At 36.5% G+C, this 19,167-nt stretch overlaps 1 protein-coding gene across 5 annotated transcripts in view; it reads left to right on the forward strand.

Moving 5' to 3' along the window:
• Positions 1-18,801, forward strand: part of nrg3a (neuregulin 3a) — a 600,385-nt gene extending 581,584 nt beyond the window's left edge. For 4 of the 5 annotated variants that reach the window (XM_087279167.1, XM_087279168.1, XM_087279164.1 and 1 more), the window contains 2 exons: positions 5,202-5,381; positions 15,644-18,801. In XM_087279167.1, the coding sequence (XP_087135293.1) occupies positions 5,202-5,381; positions 15,644-16,196 (733 nt within the window). In that variant the 3' untranslated portion in view covers positions 16,197-18,801. The remainder of the gene's footprint in view (positions 1-5,201; positions 5,382-15,643) is intronic. The other variant, XM_087279166.1, reaches the window with a different exon arrangement.
• Positions 18,802-19,167: the final 366 nt, after the last annotated feature.

Below are 19,167 nucleotides of genomic sequence, written 5' to 3' on the forward strand. Positions count from 1 at the left end.
TATGCATGTAAAATATATTTTCCTAACAACAAAATTGTGGCTAGTGATAATAGGGAATGACTAATGTTGGAAATCTACTAGCCAGAGTGGCTGTGATCAGAAAAGTTCATGTCAAGCCAAGGTAATAAGCATTGATAATAAGAATTAATATGCATTGCAAAGTATTTTCATATTGTTGTTTTTGTTAAAGTAACTATTAAATAACACATTACAGTAACTGTGGACATTTACAAGTCAGAACAAAGTCTAAAGCATACTGCATTTTTAGTGGAGTGTGAAAGAAGAGAACACATTTACCAATGCTCTTTAGTAACTGTTGACACTACCTTGGCATGAATCAATACATAGAAGAAAAGAAGTTAAGTTCATTTACTTTGAGCAGATGTTCTTAGTTCTGTAGGAAATGAAAGATAACAAATTGTTTAATCCACAGAATGCACTTCTCACAATTTTTTTCATGATTTGGAAAAAAAAATATTGTGTGAAAATATTATTCTCTCTGGATACATTGTGTCACAATTATAAGTGACCTGGTCATAGCATTTTAAGTATTTAAGTATATTTGAAGTATTGTAGGTTTGTTTTTGTGGTTTGTGATTGTGTGTTATGTTTAGGTCACAATATTGGTTAGAGAGAGATTAAGTATGGTGGTTTGATTTAAGGGCAAGTTGATTTAGGTTAAAGTTATTAAATATATAAAAATATATTAGGTTATATGTTATATGGAGACATGTCTACTTGTATAGGAAGGTTTAATGCTTGGGTGTATAGTAAAGAATTGGGATACAATTAGGATTATTCAATTTATTCATTTGGTTAGGTTTTAGGGTTGAATATCGGGCAGGATAAACCGTGTTATTATACAGTATATGCAAATACATAAATTTATTAAAGCTTCAATTTTTTTTTTTTACTTTTTCAAGTACAAGATGAATGCATTTATTTAACAAATTAGTTGCATTATATCAATTTATTCTTTTAATGTCAGTACACTCTCAGAAATAAAGGTATGTGAGCTGTGGCTGGGGTGGTACCTTTTTAAAAGGTACACATTTCCATATTAAAAGGTCCATATTAATACCTCAGGGGTACACATTAGTACCTAATAAGAACAAATGTGTTCTTCTTAGATTTTTTAGGCACTAATATATATTTTTAAGGTACCAATATTTACCTGTTAAGTACAAAATATGTACCTTTTGAAAAGGTACCACACCAGTGACACCTGCATACCTTTATTTCTGAGGGTGCACATATGTTACGTTCAGGTCATGGCATATGCTGACATAATAAGCTGAAATATTGTAATAATGGGGTCAGGTTTATTCAAGTCACTTTTGTCAGCTCAAGATGTAGATGTATCTACTTTCGATTAAAAAAAAAATTTATCACTTAAAGAAAAATTACACTTTCCAACTTTTAATAATGACTTTTATGGTGGTTTTCATGTGGATATAACTTAAATGCGCCAATAGAAGCTGATGATATGTAACTTCATTACATATTCAGGTCTAATTTGACCAAAGTGCAAAGTGATAGGCCACAGCTGACCTCACTAATGGACTTCTTGAAGAATGGTGAAAAATTCCCCCAAATCATCTTAAACATTGTAGAAAGCCCTCCCTAAAGAGTTAAAGCTATTATTGCTTCAAAGGGTGCTATAAACCCCACAAATTAAAGGGATGGTTCACCCAAAATAAAAATCAAACTGATCTTAAAATCCATTTACTCCTACATTATAAATCTTTATGTTTAAGTATGGCAGTGAATAGATTTGTTTCTTTACTGAAATATCTTCATTTTGTTTTCTGCAAAACTGAAGAAGTGCATTTGGATTTGGACAAATAAACAAATAAATCACGATTAATGATCAATATTAGCACAATTAAAATTGTTGCATGAATTATCCCTTTAGGATTGAGATGTCATTAAAGTTCATGTGCATTTATAGAGATGCCTCAAAACTTTTAAATATATAGTGCACATAAATATGTGACAAAAATGCATTTAGCAGATGCTTTTGTCCAAAGCGACTTACAATTGAGGAGGTGTTCAGTAATTCAACAAGAAGAGGCAATACATACGAGAAGAACTAGATATTGAAAATAACTCTTTTGTGCTCAAAGAATTTAGTGCTAGAGTAGGAAAGCGAGAAAGTGCTCCTACAGGTAGTTTTGGTATTATTCACTAGGTTTCAGGTGAATTGGACATGGGTTTTTAGTTGTTGTTTGAATGATACCAAGATATCAGCAATCCAATTAGGAATCCACCAGTGTGGAACATTGAATTAAAAGGTTTTCGAAAGTGACTTATAGCCTCTCTGTAATGGCACAACAAGGCAGTGCTCACACCCCAACTGGAGGCTCCCGGAGGGGTGTAGACCTTCAACAGCAGGTGGAGGAAAGAGAGTGCAGTGCCAGTAGCTGTTCTGTAAGCAAGCATCAGTGATCTAAACTTGATTCGAGCTTCAACCAGTAACCAATGCAATGAGATAAAGAGAGGTGTTACAAGGACTCATTGAAGACCAGATAAGCTCCAGAGTTCTGGATCATCTGTACAGGCTTGAGACTGCAGGATAAGGGAAACCAGCTAGAAAAGCATTAAAATAAAAATTGAATTAAAAATAAATGAACACTGAAACCAGTTTTTTTTAAAACGCTTCAACAAACAGTTGTAAATCAGATGTAATATGGTTTTATTTGTGGCTGTTAACAAAATTAATAACTTTGAATGTGCTATGAGGGTTAATTTTAATAATTACAAAACTGTGATCCCTGAAAAAATAAACAGATAAAATAGCCAGCATGGTTGCTGAAGAATAATTGGTCAGAAACAATTTTTTTTCCCCACAGCTTAGATGAAATCAATTAAAATGGAGGTCATTTGTCATTTCAGGATTTAATAGATTACCAGGTTTTTCTAAATTCACTCATTTACTCAAATGCATTGTGATATGAGCGATCTATTGTTTTAAATAGTGGCTCAGGAGAGCTGTGGTTTTGTGAAGGGTGGTCTTTTGCTGGCAGAGACACAAATCCTTTCAGCCTTCTTTAATCCTCATGCTTTTTCTTCAATCGAAACGTTAAGCCCTGATTCCACTCTCTGTTTTTGTTTGTAGCAGCAGCAGCAGCAGCACATATGAGGTTATATAGTGGTGAAGACTTTGTAATTTGTTTGCAAACAGTCTATGCTTTGCTGTCCATGTCTTCAAACGATTATCACAATTGAACTGATTGCTCTTGACTGAGGGTAAGGAAGGATTTAAATATGCAGTGAATTATCGCTCTGCTGGAGACTCATCTAAAACAGAGTATGAATTCCTCTTCAGGCTATTTTTTACCAAATAGCCAAATATGTGCCTCTTACTGCCAGCAGTCTGATAGGTCAATTAATCTCTATGTTAATGTGGCCCCATTCAGTGGAAACGTATGTACAACATCTCCCTGTAGTTTGCCTTAGCAGTATCACATAAACATCTAATTGGGAACAAGGTGAGTCATTGGTAATGTGCTCTATTTTTTAATGATAGAGGAAATATGTCTAGCGGTATTTTTTTTTTCTGTAGTCTACAGGTGTGTAGACGAAAGGCTGCATTTGTGAGTGTTGTTTATTCCCAGTGTTTTTACTAGAACATGCACTGCTTTGTAAAACAGTCAGCACAGCAGATGGAGACAGAGAGAAAGTGAGGATGTTACTTGAGGTAACAATGCGATGGACTGGGATTTGAAAATCTGTGCAGAAATAGGACTGAGTGGAGCTACTTTGCTTTGTTCTGAATCGTGTACAATTTTAAGGATTTTATTTATGTGTTTGTTGGTCACAATTTACAATAAGGTTTCAGTAGTTAATGTTAATTATTGTATTAACTAACAAGAAGTATTAATTAATAATTCTTGTGCAATATATTAATCATATTAATCATAGTTCGACATTTACTTGTGCATTATTAACAGTAAAATTCATGTTTGTTAACATTAGTAAATGCACTGTGAGTTACAATAACTAACAATGAACAACTTTATTTCAATTAAGTCATGTAAACAAAGAAAAATAAATACTATAATAAATGTATTATTCATGTTTGTTAATGTTAATATACTAACATTAACAACTAAACTATTATTATTATTATTATTATTATTGTTGTTGTTGTTGTTGTTGTTGTTGTTGTTGTTGTTGTTATTATTATTATTATTATTATTATTATTATTATTATTATTATTATTATTATGAGTTAAACATTAATTAAACAAAATTATGAAATTAACATTAATTAATTTAATGTTAAAACAATAAATACTTTTGTTAGAGTCTTTATTTTAACATGTTCTGTTTTGTTCTGTTCTGTTCTGTTTTTTTTTTTTTTTTTGTGAACATTCATTAATTTTTGTCCCATTATTTATTTATATATAGAGTCAAGGCTCTCATTGAAAATTTTAACAACTTAATGTTAAATGTAAAATGTATTTATTTATTTATGTATTTATTTATTATTGTTGTTGCTGTTATTATTATTATTATTATTATTATTATTATTATTATTATAAACATTTAATTATACATTACTTATATCAGTTGTAGTTGTAGTTACATACAGTTACATCAAAACATACTGTTATATACAGTACAATCAAAAAAAAACTTTGATTAATTTACAACATTTAACATTTAAAACAATTCATTTCATTTTTTTATTTAATTTTTTTGTTTGTTTTTGTTTTTTTTGTAGCTCAGCAATAAAACAAACAAACTAAAAAGGTTATGTCAAATTAAAAATGACTACCTCTTTTAAAGGCATTCGCCCAAACCCTCTCCATCATTTTTACTCTCTTATTAGATGGGATGGCAGGCCAAGGTTACAATGGGCCAACTTTGACCCACAGGACCTACTTTGGGCATCTCTGTTGTAGTTAGTATTAGTAGTAATAATAAATATCACAATTTGTATGTTATAAAATGTATTTAATATGTTTTTATCCAAATGCATTTATTTAAATAAATTATTATTATTTATATTATTATTATTATTATTATTATTATCTCAATTTTAATATGTTCTACTGGCCTAGGCAGTTGTGCAATTAACAATCAACAAAGGTAAACATGCATTAGTAAAATTTGTATTAAATTACCTCAAAAGTAAACAAAAAAATAAATATTTAAAAAAAAATCTTTATTTTATTTTTTATGTTGTTTCACAGGAGTAGCTCCCTCTCTCATAGTCCTGATCAGAGGTGTCGCTCTGCTCTTCGGCCTGCCTCACGCAGAACCCCGCCCATAACCAGAGGATGCCTGAATGCCATTGGTGGATCTAGAGACTCTGGCCCCGCCTACCAACATCTACAGGAAGTAGACAGTTCAGAGAGGGAGTCAGTGAGAAGGTTCGTTAACAACATTAATTCGCTACAGGTCAATGAACTTCACGCTAATTATTTAATGCTCACTCACAGTCCTGCCCCAGTGGATTAAACTCCAATCTGTGACTCTCTGAGGGATGAGATGCATTAATGCTATGAAAATTGCATGCATAAAGCATTTTTGGGTAATGGTGGTGTCCATGCTAGTCAGTTCTGGTAGGTGACTTCCTGCCCCTTTTAGGAGTCCTCTGTCTGCTCCTTCTCTCCTCTGATTTATGAGCCAATCTGAAGTTTTAAACAACAGCTTCTGCCACAAAACCCCCAAGGCAGAGACTGTTCTTACACTTAGTCTTTGTCATTTCTTCTGTTTCACCTACTGCATCTTAGATCTCAGTTTTATCCTCTTTATTATTTAAAGTTTTATTTAATTGTTTGTTTACCTCTTAAGTCAGTGTTTCCTGCATTAACACTCCCCTGATACTGAATGTATAACCTCCACCAACAATATTTATTATCATAGTAAACGTAATCAAACTGCAAGCTTTAAATGAGCAAACACACTAAAAAAATGACTTTTGCTGCTTGTTTAGTTGAAGTAACATAATTTTTAAAGGGCCACGAAACCCCCATGTCTTAACAGGGTGGTTTTACACCTCTAGTTTGGAAAAAGTCAGGAAAGTGGGTGTGTCTAGCTCTGTTTAGGTGGGAGTGTTGGGGAAGGGAAAGAGGGAAGATTTTGCATAAAAATAGGAGTTTCTGTTTGGGCATGCTCTGATTTCACAGAGGCAAAACAAACACACAGACGCAGGGGAGAAAGACAGTGACTGTGCTTGCATAGACATCAGTAATCAAATTATTTGCCAAATTATTAATTTGTCGAACTGCAGTTTGGCACTTTCACTTTCATTCTGGAACATTTCATGCATGGTCCTCATGAAAAGTAAGATATTGGATGCGATGGATAGGGTTGTTGTTGTTTTTTTTTTTTTTTTTTTTTTTTGCTGACAACATTGTTGTATTTTTAATCCACTTAAATTTGAAGAAAAAAAAAAACAATTAAGGTAACTTAATCGAGTTTGTGTGTGGAGAACCCAGCATTTTTTTTTTCACAGTGCAGGGTGTGTAGAATGTTGTCAATGTCAATGTCAATTTTATTTATATAACACTATTAAACACAACCAGAGGTTGACCACTGTGCTGCACAACACACATCACAACAAAGAAAAAATATAAAATTATACCTAAAACGAACAAATTTCATTGATAAAATACTAAGTCAAAGAGGGCCACGCGGGGGCGCAGTAGGTAGTGCTGTTACCTTACAGCAAGAAAGTTGCTGGTTCGAGCCTCAGCTGAGTCAGTTGGCGTTTCTGTGTGGAGTTTGCATGTTCTCCCTGCATTCGTGTGGGTTTCCTCCAGGTGCTTCTGTTTCCTCCACAGTCCAAAGACACGCGGTACAGATGAATTGGGTAAGCTAAATGTCCGTAGTGTATGTGTGTGAATGAGAGTGTATGGGTGTTTCCCAGTGATGGGTTGCAGCTGGAAAGACATCCGCTGCGTAAAACATGCGCTGGATAAGTTGGCGGTTCATTCCACTGTGGCGACTCGAGATTAATAAAGGGACTAAGCCGAGAAGAAAATGATTGAATGAATAAATCAAAGAGGTACATTTTCAACCTAGATTTAAAAACAGACAGAAATTAAACAGATATAATACAGGAGGGCAGAGCATTTCACAACCTAGGACCAGCTACTGCGGAGGCATGGTCACCCCTACATTTCAGCCTCGACTTAGCGATGCATAACAATCTCTGGTTAGATGACTGACAGATAGCAAGGTGCCAGGCCATTTAGAGATTTAAAAACCAAGAGAATAATTTTAAGTGACACGATAGTGCACAGCCAACCAGTGCAAAGAGTGTAAAACTGGAGAAATGTGGTAATGTTTCCTGGTACCTGTTAAAATCCTTACTTTTAAACGAATAAGGTTTTCTAACTAATCCCAAAGTATATATGAGTTACAATAGTCCAATCTAGTGGTAATAAAAGCATGGATTCTTTTTTTCATTTTTTTTTTCTACATAAAATAGATTTGACTGTTGAAGCAGGAATTATCCACTGCATTTATGTTTGTCAAAGCATAAGCCATCATCCAGAACAAAACCCAGATTTTTTTTTTACTCAGGGCTTCATAGAAAAACATACATTTTCAAGATTAACTATTGCTGCTCTAGAAAAGATTGACAGGCCGAACAAAATTATTTCAGTCTTACTCTTATTAAAATCTAGAAAGACAACCAGTCTTTCACATCTGGCAGGCATGGCACATAAGTCTCTAGCCCACTTGAACTTGGTTTTAAAGGCAGGTAGATTTGTCTAGATTTTGGTTATGCAATCAAAATGTTATTTGAAGTAATTTAAAAACATGCATGCAATTAAATCAGTGTAGATTCATGAACAAATGAAATGCAATGATTCGTTTTTAGAGTATAAACTGGATTTTTTTATTTTTTTTATTTTGATGGGGCACTTTTTCTTCAAGTGAAAAAGGGCAGGTGCTTAAGCACACAAAGCTCCCCCTTCTGCACATGCCTGACCATGAGTCAGTATTTTTTTTGTAAATTAGTAGTAAAAAAAAAACTTTTAAAATCATTAATTCATTCATTTTCCTTCTGCTTTGCCCCATATTTTAGCAGCAGATGCCCTTCTAGCTGGGAAACACCCACACACTCTTGCATTCACACAAGCACTCATACATTATGGCCAATTTTTGGTTAACCCAATTAACCTGTGGCACCTGGAGGAAACAAAATCCACACAGAAATGCTAACTGGCCCAGTCGGAACTTGAACCCAAGTGTCTGTCTGCAGACTGCAAGACGGGAGCTTAAGATAAAGAGGCGTAGCTTGTAGTAAGTTAGAAGCATAACTTGATGTTGAACCAACGAGATGTTGTTGGCAAATGGCGGAAATACTTACCAAAAAAACATTTTCATCAAATGTTTTCATAAGATTTCTCCAAATTTATCCTCAACCAAGTCATTTGATAAATTATTATATTCATCCATTTAGCAACTAATGCAGCTCAACTCGCTGACTTCTTCATCTGTTTTGTCATGACAGTTAACCTACTCGGCGTCGCCCCCCTTGTGGTTGCAAATCACAGTACAATGGCGAGTGTGTCAAGTATGAAAGCCTCTGCAACGTGCGGCTGTACATTATTAATTCTGATGGTTGTGTTTAGGTTTAGGGTAGGTGTAGACGTTAATAACTCTGATGGTTGGGTTATGGGTTGGGGTAGTTGTAGACATTTTTAACTATGATGGTTGAATTAAGGGTTGGGGTAGGTGTAGACATTAATAACTATGATGGTTGAATTAAGGGTTGGGGTAGGTGTAGACATTATTAGCGATGATGGTTGGGTTTATGTTAAGAGAAGGTGTAGACGTTAATAACTATGATGGTTGGGTTAAGGGTTGGGGTAGGTGTAGACATTAATAACTATGATGGTTGGGTTAAGGGTTGGGGTAGGTGTAGACATTATTAACTATGATGGTTGGGTTTAGGTTAAGGGTAGGTGTAGACATTAATAACTATGATGGTTGGGTTAAGGGTTTGGGTTGGTGTAGACATTAATAACTATGTTGGTTGGGTTTAGGTTTAGGGAAGGTGTAGACGTTAATAACTGTTATGGTTGGGTTTAGAGTAGGTGTAGACGTTAATAACTGATACACAGCGCCATTAAGTCGACAACATAGTTTTAGCATGGCACTTCAAGTTATGCCTCTAATGTACTTCAAGTTACGACCCTAAGGCACGCAGAAAGACCCTTTTCCTTGAACCAGCGACCTTCTTGCTGTAAGGCGACAGTGTTAACCACTGAGCCACCGTGCCACACTAAGTTCATAAACATAAAAGTTTAATAGACGATTATAGAAATGTAGAACCACATCTAAAAGAATATGAATAATTTGTTCATGAATCAGACCAAAGCATTCACCAATGGTGGTATGTCACTGAAAAAGTTTCTTTTATAGCGTGTTAAAATACATTACCCAGAGTATAACTTTAATGTCTTTGTGTGCATGCCATAAAACCATTTTATAATTTCTCCCAGGTTTTTAGTTGCAAGCGTATGGCTTTGTCTCTGAGTGCAGGAGCAACAAGCGGGCTTGTCTGAGCTCCGTTATTGAAGTTCTGAATGCAGGCATGACTCACTGAGACAGGAGGACACTGGGGAGAGCTGCCTTTTCCAGGAGCAGCACGGCTAATAAAAACCACACTGTCATAGCCAATTAAACAGCCAGTGATATATCAATGCAATGGCCAGTCCTGGATGAGTTGGCTAGAATGGGCCAGTCATCAACTCGCACACAAACTATAGGCTACCCTGGCCTAGTTGGGGCTCATTTAGAATACTGGAAGGCTTTTTAGTGCGGGAGACTCCACCTCGCCTTAAATTCTCCAACAGGGTCTCAATACTGACCTATTTCCAGCCTTCCACCCTGCATAAGAATATTCCTCTGCCGGAAAGAGCTCGGTTTCCATAGAGACTGGCTGGGAAACGGGACAGGAGAGAGTGGGAGCGAGACAGGAGAGGAGTGACAGAAAAAAAGAGGCAGGGAGGGAGAGACAGAGATAGAACTGTTTTGCATATGACAGCAGAAAAAAATGCTTGGCCGTTTCATTCCTTCCATCCCAGAAAGCTTGCCGTTATCTTGCTCAAATGACTTAAGCATGGAAGGGATTTAATATTGTGGTATTGTTATGAGCACTTTTAGATAGAACGGTACAGGTCAGTTCCCCTGTGGGTTGTCTGGATTCTCTTGAGTTGCGTGCTTTAAGTGTATTGACAATACTTATAATTGCTTGCTCATATCAAGTCCTGCTGTTATGTGGAAAATAATTCTGAGAGTAGCAAGATTGCATCCTTTGCCTCCTATCAACAACACGGTTCATTTCTAAGTGGCTTTCTAAAGCCTGACCTCATCAGCGGCATGTTTATCAAATACAAGTGTTTTCTCTTTAAAGTGTTTTTAGTATTTGCTTTCAGAAGAGGTTGCTCATTATAGAGGACATCAACATACATTCTGCTATAGTGACACCCTTTGTCCTGTTTTCTCTTCAGTCTAATTCATTTAATGCATGTATCTGAAATTGTTACATGATATGGTGAAAACAGCACAGTTGCATGGAATAAGGTTATAAATCATAATTTGCACTGCAGCAGTATCATTTCCTTTAGCTCTTAACTCTGAAATGTGATTGGTCCATCTTGCTTACGCTTTTACAATTAAAATGGCAGGAAATTATTTTTTCTTGAGTGAGTGTTAGATGCACTTATGTAAGCAGACTGCAAACCGTCTCTCTTTCAATCTGGCACACTTTAATCTGATTGGCTGACTGCGGCTAAAGGCAGTATTCTTTGTTTGTTGTTTTGAGGAAGAAATAATAGGGTGTTTTTTCACACACACGAATGCCTTCATGAATTTGAGTAAGCCCATTTATACTGTCATTCTCAATTAAACGGTTACATCTAGAAATCAAACAATTATTATTGTTGAGAATTGTATGATACAGAACAATATAATATTCGGTTGTTGGGGAAAAAAATCTAGTGGAATTGTATGCAGGGAACATATTTCAACATGCGTCATAATTATGACCTGTGAAATTATAATTACATAGTTCCCAGGAGGACTTAAATGCACCAGCAGAAATACGTGCTTAGCATTGGTCCAAATTCATATTGCAGGCTGGATTGGCTACCAACACTTGGTCTTGCATGCCTGAAATGGCTGCCTTGCAGATATGGCCACTGAGTGAACTTTGAATAAATTCAGTTTTATTCTAGGCACTCAGTAGAATGTTAGATATCTGCAATAGACCCAGATGTTTTGCTTTGTTATCAGGGTTACAATGTAATAAATATACAGTTGAAGTCAGAATTGTAAAACTTCCAACAAGGAAATTTTCACAGTATGTCTGATAATATATATATATTTCTTCTGGAGAAAGCCTTATTTGTTTTATTTCGGCTGGAATATAAGCAGTTTTTGATTTTTAATAAACCATTTTAAGGTCAAAATTAGTAGCCCCTTTAAGCTAGATTTTTTCCAATAGTCTACCGAACAAACCATTCCTATACAATAACTTGCTTAATTTCCCTAACCTGCCTATAACCTAAATAACCCAGTTAAGCCTTTAAATGTCACTTTAAGCTGTATAGAAGTGTCTTGAAAAATATCTAGTAAACTATTATTTAGTGTCATCATCGCAAAGATAAAATAAATTAGTTATTAGAAATGAGTTACTAAAACTATTATGTTTATAAACATGTTGAAAAAAATCTGCTCTCCGTTAAACAGAAATTGTGGAAAAAAATAAACAGGTGGGGGCTAATATAACTGTGTATATAACTGTGTGTGTATATTTGTACAGCAAATGTCTATGTGTTCCAGACCTCAGGCTGTAATTGACTGCAAAGGATTTGCAACCAAGTATTAAAAAGTGAAAGTTTTTTTTAATGATTATTATTATTGTCCAGTTACTTTTGGTCCCTTAACAAGTGGGAGGCCCATATGCAAACTACAGTGTTCACCTGATTTGGATGTAAACTCCAGACTCCAAAAGCTAACAGTCTGCTGTTTAAGCACATTTTGTTTGTTACATTTCAAATCTATTGTGTTGGTGATTAGATCAAAAAATGTTAAAATTGTGTCGATATCCAAATATTTATGGACCTAACTATATGTATATATACACACACATTATTGCACATACAGGTAAAATACAGAAAACACAACAGAGAACAGCACAATGTCTGCATTTTTGTTTTTGTTTTTTTAAGCCTAAGTGAAACTAGAACCAATGTTAAGTACCCACACCCACCCACAAACCCCTTGGGAAGAATGACAATTAAATGAGAAAACTATACAGACACTTTTAAATGTATACAAAATAAACAATGAGAATATATATTAAAGTGTATTCTTGATTGTATGTAACGTATAGATTATTATGCATGAAAATACTCTCAAATAGCAGACCACATTGAAAATGTGTCAGGGGACTCTAAAACGTTTATAGACTGTTTATTAACTTTTATTATGGAGATGCACTCTCTCTCTGCAGAATTATCCCAATCAATCTCACTTTATCAATTATTTCCAAATATAGATATTCTGGTGAAATTGTGTTCATATCGCAAAATAAAAAAATATCTCTAGATTTTTCCATTATCGTCAATACCTAGTTTGTTCCATAGTCTAAAGGATAATTTTCCTGTTATGGTTTGTTGCATTTATTTAGAAATGCGCACCACTAAATCACAGTCAGTTTGTTCCAGAACGAGGTACAGTGTGGATCAGACCTTTTGTCATGTAGTCAAAGGTTTAGATACAGTTTGTATGACTAGTGGAGAAATGGAGAGAGGGTCACTAGAGATGTGCTCAGCAGGAGATCCTCAGCAGAGAGTGTGCTTCATTAAAATCACATTTTTAGCCTTGTTGAAGAGAGCTCTCTTTTTGTTGTTGACTTTGAGGATTGCAGTAAATGATCGAATTAAACTGATTTATGCTCTCTAATCTTAAGCAAAATCTCTCAAACTCTGGCTAAATCCATGCCTCTTTAACTGTTTCAGTCTTGATATCTTAGGATGGATAATGCACAGCCTGCTGAAACACTCGACATTTTTGTCATATCTTCAGTTTTTGTAGAAAATAGAATCAGACAATTTTCCTCCTCTTGATTGAGGCTTAGCTCTGACTCGGGCGTTATCAGAAAAAGCAGTGCTTGGTTAAATATTGATGCTATGAGAGAAGCCATTCTTTGTCAGGGATTATGAATTATTACACAAAGATAATGAATCAGGGGAACAATGCCGATTGCTCCTAAATTGAGAGATTAGTTTACCAAAGGTCTGGTCGGATGGAAATTGTGCTTTCATCCCCTTTAAAAGAATTTTGCATGCAAATTGTCAGAAGATTAACTTAAGAATGACTGCCATAGGGAACAGCAAGTTTTGAATCAGGAAATCAGCTAAAGCCCAGCTGAACTGCATGATTATGTGTCAGAGAAAACACTGGGCTACCAGCCAGGCCGAACAAATGATGAATAGCTAATAATCTGAGATACATGAATGAGTAGTTTTTGTTAGTTTGTTCCATCAACATGTGAGGGTATCAACATAGGGGGAGAAAAAACTTCAACATAAGCTCATTCGGAAAAACTTAGTCCTATTTACATTTCTGGGCATTGTGAATTATGTAGCCAGAAGTATGTATGGCTGCATTTTGTCTTAAAAACGAATGCTACAAGGCAGAATGGCACTGTTCCTTTTCGCACTTACCTCCATATGGATGGCTTTTCCTCTGTTACCAGTTTGTCCAGTTAGCTCGCCATGGACGTCTGCGAACTTGAGATGCAGTGAGGACTTAATCACAACGATGGGGTTTAAGATTCCAGAAAGTGGATGAGACAAAAACAGACCCAAAAAACAAAGTAAACCAGTAAATAACAGGCTGAGAATGTGGTAAAAATCTGAAAACTTGGTAAAAATCTGTATTTTCTTTTTCTGGATTGCTTTTTTTAAACTGTCAGTTGGGTTTAGGGAAGTGGTTGGGAGGGTCAATTGGTGCTTTTGAAAATACTTTTGAATGAGCCTGGGTTGAAAAACTTCCTTTAAGTTTTATGTCAGATAATCTACAGTATAATCTCTGCAATAAAGGCAAATAAATGTTCATTATGATGAGTTATTTTTATGCATGTTGAAATGCAGTACATAATTGTTATGGAGCTAACTTGTTAACAAAGGTTCGGCGGCGGAATCATGCCTCACTTTAGAGGTCTGCTTTAGAGGTCTGCATGAGTCAGCGTGATGCTGCGTTTAGCTTGTTTGTTGCTGTCTGCGTGTGTGTGTGTGTGTGTGTGTTTATACAGAAAGCTTGTTATAGGCTGTCTGGACTCTGTATAGCTGGGTTTTCGGTTACGTTCTCCCCCGTCCGTTGGCGGTAATGGGCGCGGCGGGTTGAAAACAGGGCTAGTCAGGCAGCGAGACAACAAATGCTGAATATAAGCAAAAGTAGTCGGGTTCGGGCTAAAACCTGGCAGGAGGTGGCAGGAGCGGGATTCAAAATTTAGTCACGCGCAGATCTATACCTCATTTTGTCTCCTTTTCCAATCACCTACTCCCTAAATATCTTTTCAGGCAGACCAGCCCTATACCACTGTTCTTCTCGTTCTTTCAAACTCACCCTCCCTTTCTCTCTATATTTCCTCGCTTTCCATTCACAATCCTATATCCCTCTCTTCACTCCAAGGTTGAACAGGATGATCCTATCTCTCTACCAAAATATTACAGAGAATGGAGGTACACTCTTTGTCTCTGGGCGTCATTGTAGGACACGCGATCAACCTACCTACCTACCTGTTCACTGTTACTTTCCCAAAGTTTCTTTCCCTTAAGCCATCAAAAATTAACAACAAGAGATTTTTTTCTTCAGTAGAATATTAGGGAAGAGTTTTATCCAAATTGTGTGACCCTTGGTGGGTTTTTTAAATCTTAGTTAAAAATAATTAATACACATGACTCGAGGATATGGTGGTCTGATGAAGCTCACATGTAGCTGTTGATTTGAATTTTATGAATCACCAAAGACCCAGGTATGAGCTTAAATATTCAGAAGAAAAACGTCATCTATATCTTTGATGGCTTTAGGGAAAGTAACTTATTATTTTGGGTAAACCTTCCCTTTAGAATTTAGAGAACTGTAATGCTCACTCTTAGAAATAAAGGTAGGAGTGCTGTCACTGGGAGCTGTCACTAGCTTGTCAGAAGGTACACATTTGTCCCGGTAGGGTCCACATTCTTAAAGGTACATCTTAGTACCTAAAAAGTACAAACGTGTTCTTTTTTAAAAGGGGAACCTCCACATGGACAACTCTCATAGGTTTATCTCTGAGAGTGCAGATTGATCTCAATTAGAGATGGTTTTGAATAGCTATACTGCAAATATGGTCACTGAATGAATTGGCTTTCTTTGAAAAAAGACTTTGCCATTGGCAAACATGGCAAGGTTCATGAACCGGTTTGAAACCAGTTGTTATTTTTGTAGTTCTGTTTGTTGATGCTTCAGGCACACAAATTACTCAATGTATTCAGCTTCCAGAATTATATCCATTCTTTTTTTAAGATCCAACCAACACAATCCCATGAAACGATACACAATCCTGTTCTTAACCCCCTCAAAAATACATATTTCACCATTTCTCTCTCTCTCTTCGCAGGAACATCTCTGGCCCAGGTAATGACCTGCATCAGGATTCATTTTATAATATGCAAGCCACGCAATCCTCAAAATCTTGGAGCAGCCACTTAGACCACAGGTGTGCTAGGAGTCTCCGGTCAGGCGGTCCAAGCCAAAGTCCTCCTGCTCCATACCGACCCTGCTCAATCCCAATCATCCCCTCTGTCCACTCCTACCAGGATGAGGTCTCATGTATGCAAACCGCCCCAACTGATGGAAGCAGTCGCTCTAGTCCTCTTGAGGGAACAGCGAATACTGCAGCTGTCCATCAACAGTCCATCCGAGCGGCTGGTAGACGGGAAGAAGTGGTTTCGCTACTGGACGAGGCTCAGGAGCAGCTTCGAGCGCTGGCACATGCCCAGAGGAAACAGGAGGACCTTAGTAGCTCCGTCCCTCAGGGGGCCAAAGAGACTGTGTGCATCCTTTTAGCAAATGGGGGTGGACAAGGGGGAGTGGCCTCTTTTGGGCCAACGGAGACTCAGTTGGTGAGCCCAAGAGACACACACAAAGATGCTACAAAGCCCGGCCAATGAGAAGCGGCGGACAGGACTAACCACAAACGTCCCGTGTGTCTTAGGGCTTCACAAAGCTCTGCCAAAATTGGGATATCACTGAAACCTACTGTACCATCGAATTTCTGAGGACCTGCTGTTGGTAGAAGTGTGGGGAGAGTTGACAGTCTGGAACATGTGAAAAGATAATTTATTTATATGCATTTATTTAAGGAGAACTTCTACTTAGAAAAAGAAACCAAATAGTCTGTCATCTCCATGGTGTTTTTAACTGTATAAAATATACATAAATATATATAAATGGATATAAATATATGAATTCAAACTGGTGACCAAGTACAAAAAAGGAATATGGGAATGAGAAACTTTCTTTTGTAATGTATCAGCTCCACATCCTTAAAGACTAAATACTCAGTGGTTTAAAAAAAAAAAGAATTATATAAAAAAGAGGAGTTTTTTCCACTCGTTTCACACATTTCCAGCCAAGCTAAGCTTGTCCGACACACAATCTTGTGTTTTGCACCTGCAGCAGCTGTGTTTACTATCACCGTCCCAGTCACTGTCCTCTACCCTGCCAAGGAATATGGCTCCATCTGCCTTTGAAAACCGTGGAACGTGGATTACAATTGGACTAAATTTCTAAACGCTAATCGTATCCAGGCATGAGGTAACTGATAGTTAAGCACTGCCTCCAAGACATCGATTGGAAGAATTTGGTGTGTCTGTCTGTTTGTGGAGCAATCTGCGTTTTGTTTTCTGTGCCTCGGTACGTTCACTCATTCATTTTGGTTGGGACAAGCTGACGGAACAGAACACTTTGTACTGTACACCATCTGAGATGCACAAACAGATAGTTGTCGCCTCTCTGGATGGACCGAGGAGATTCCTGCATGGGATATTAGAGGGCAGGTTCGGCCAACACAAGGAGCTTCTGTTTTTTTGTTTTTCTTATAGGATTGTCTGCTGCTTTCTGGGAAAGTGGGTGGAAGCAGCAGTCACTGTCAGTCTGTATGCTACCTTTGGATTGGGACATAATATGTCTGTGAATTAACAACCAAATGTGGAAAGAAAGAAAAATTAACAATGAATCTTTTGTGAAACTGTTTCTTTGTTTACAATGTTTTTTTTCTTTTCTTTTCTTTTCTGACCCCCGATTCACACATTTGTGCATGTTGATGGTATTGTTTTGCAGAATCAACCCATGACAAATAATGAAACCTAGAACATTTTATAGAAAAGCCCCACTAAAATGTAATTGACATGAATCTGATGATTTCAATTCAAATACTGACCTAAAACAACTTGAGTGGTCTGAGTTTTATAGATCATCTTTATTGACCATCTTATGAGAAATGCTCAATGGCAGCCTTATATTAGATTTACTTTTCTTACAGGCTGTTGTTCATTCACGAGAATTTATTTAAGACCTGACCGCTGTAGTTTACTTTCAAATCCCTCTTCGCATTTAATGTTGCATTTGTCCACCATCGCAGGTTGTGTCCACCATGCCAGCCATAACTCAAGGACAAAATAAAATAAAATATCTCCTGGTAAGAGAAAGCAAAGTTAAAGGTTAGCCTGAGGCAGAAAGTAGCTATAAGGGCAGACAGATAAGGCTCTCGCTTGATCTTATAACATCTTCCTCTGGCTACAAGCACTGACCTCATCAGCGAAGCACAGTGTGGTGGCATGTCAATCAAATGCTATATGCCAAAACACCCGTACCAGTCTGTAATCGTGGATCATATTGACAATATTACTGGATGGGAGATTTCGATTTTAAATGCTGTTGTCAAAAATGTTTTAATGGAAAATGAAGAAATGGTATTTTGGTAAGAATGTTGCTGACTACTGAATTTCAAAGTGTTTTGTTTCCTACGGTTGAGGTCAATGTTTATTCAGAAGAGATCAGCGTTCATGAGAAGAAATAAACAGAAGAGTAAATGATGCCTCAGTTTTAATTTTGAGTCAACAACCCCTTTAAAAGTAAGGGGTTATTTTTTTATTTTGTGACATAGCATGTTACAATATGTTTATTCACTTTTTTAAGCTTTGTGTATGCATGTAGTTTTATCCATTTATTTTTACATGCAACAAAAGGGATGCCATATTACTAGGTGATCTATAAAACTGCAGACTCAATCACATCCAGGCCATATCAACAGATACAGAAATTGTTCTTCACCTGTTAATGTTCACTTTCAGTTGAAACGGTGTGGGAAATGTTTCATTTAAGCTGGACCATATTTTGTACACTAGTGCTTAAGTATATTAAATTATGTTTTTGCACAGTAATTGCAATGTATGGTACTTTATGCTGTCATTATTTCACAATGTGACTTGACGAATTTATTACTGAAGAGAGAAATATATTGCAAGATATGTTCGGACAGAATGCGGAACTACATGTGCAAGAGGGTTGAACACGAGCACAACTGAAATTTCTTGGTTCTGTTTGACAGCCCCCTTGACGTACTTTAATGTGCAATTTCAAAAATGAAAAATGACAATTTTGTTCATCCTTGTATGTGAGAAACTGCATTATTGCCCTCCCTATTGAAATAGTTTTCTTTTAATTTAGTTCATTTTTTTATTTTTTCAATAAAGATGAATCTTCAGTGTTGAATCATATTAGAATGAGTGTTTTTTGTTAACTTAATGCTTTTTTAGCAAATATAAATCCAGAAATAAAGCTGCAAGCAGCATTATAAGGCACCCAGGCTTACCGCCGCCTGGGGCCTTAGGATGACAGAGAACAGTGGACAAGAATAATTTAGGCTGATACATATAAAATCCTTGTGTCAGCAGGTGGCGCTATGACTGTGGCTTAATATTGGCATGTAGATGTCTTCAGGAGAGAATTGTCATTTAACATCTAAATATACAGGCAGATTGCACATTGTTTGGCGTCCAGTTGGAGAACCTTGTCAGTCCACCACACACTCTAGATCAAAGGTGTTCAAACTCGGCCCTGGAGGGTCGGTGTCCTGTA

This window comes from Danio rerio, chromosome 13 (genome assembly GCF_052040795.2).
Source record: "Danio rerio strain M-AB ecotype USA chromosome 13, GRCz13ab, whole genome shotgun sequence".
Classification (NCBI taxonomy): Eukaryota; Metazoa; Chordata; class Actinopteri; order Cypriniformes; family Danionidae; genus Danio; species Danio rerio.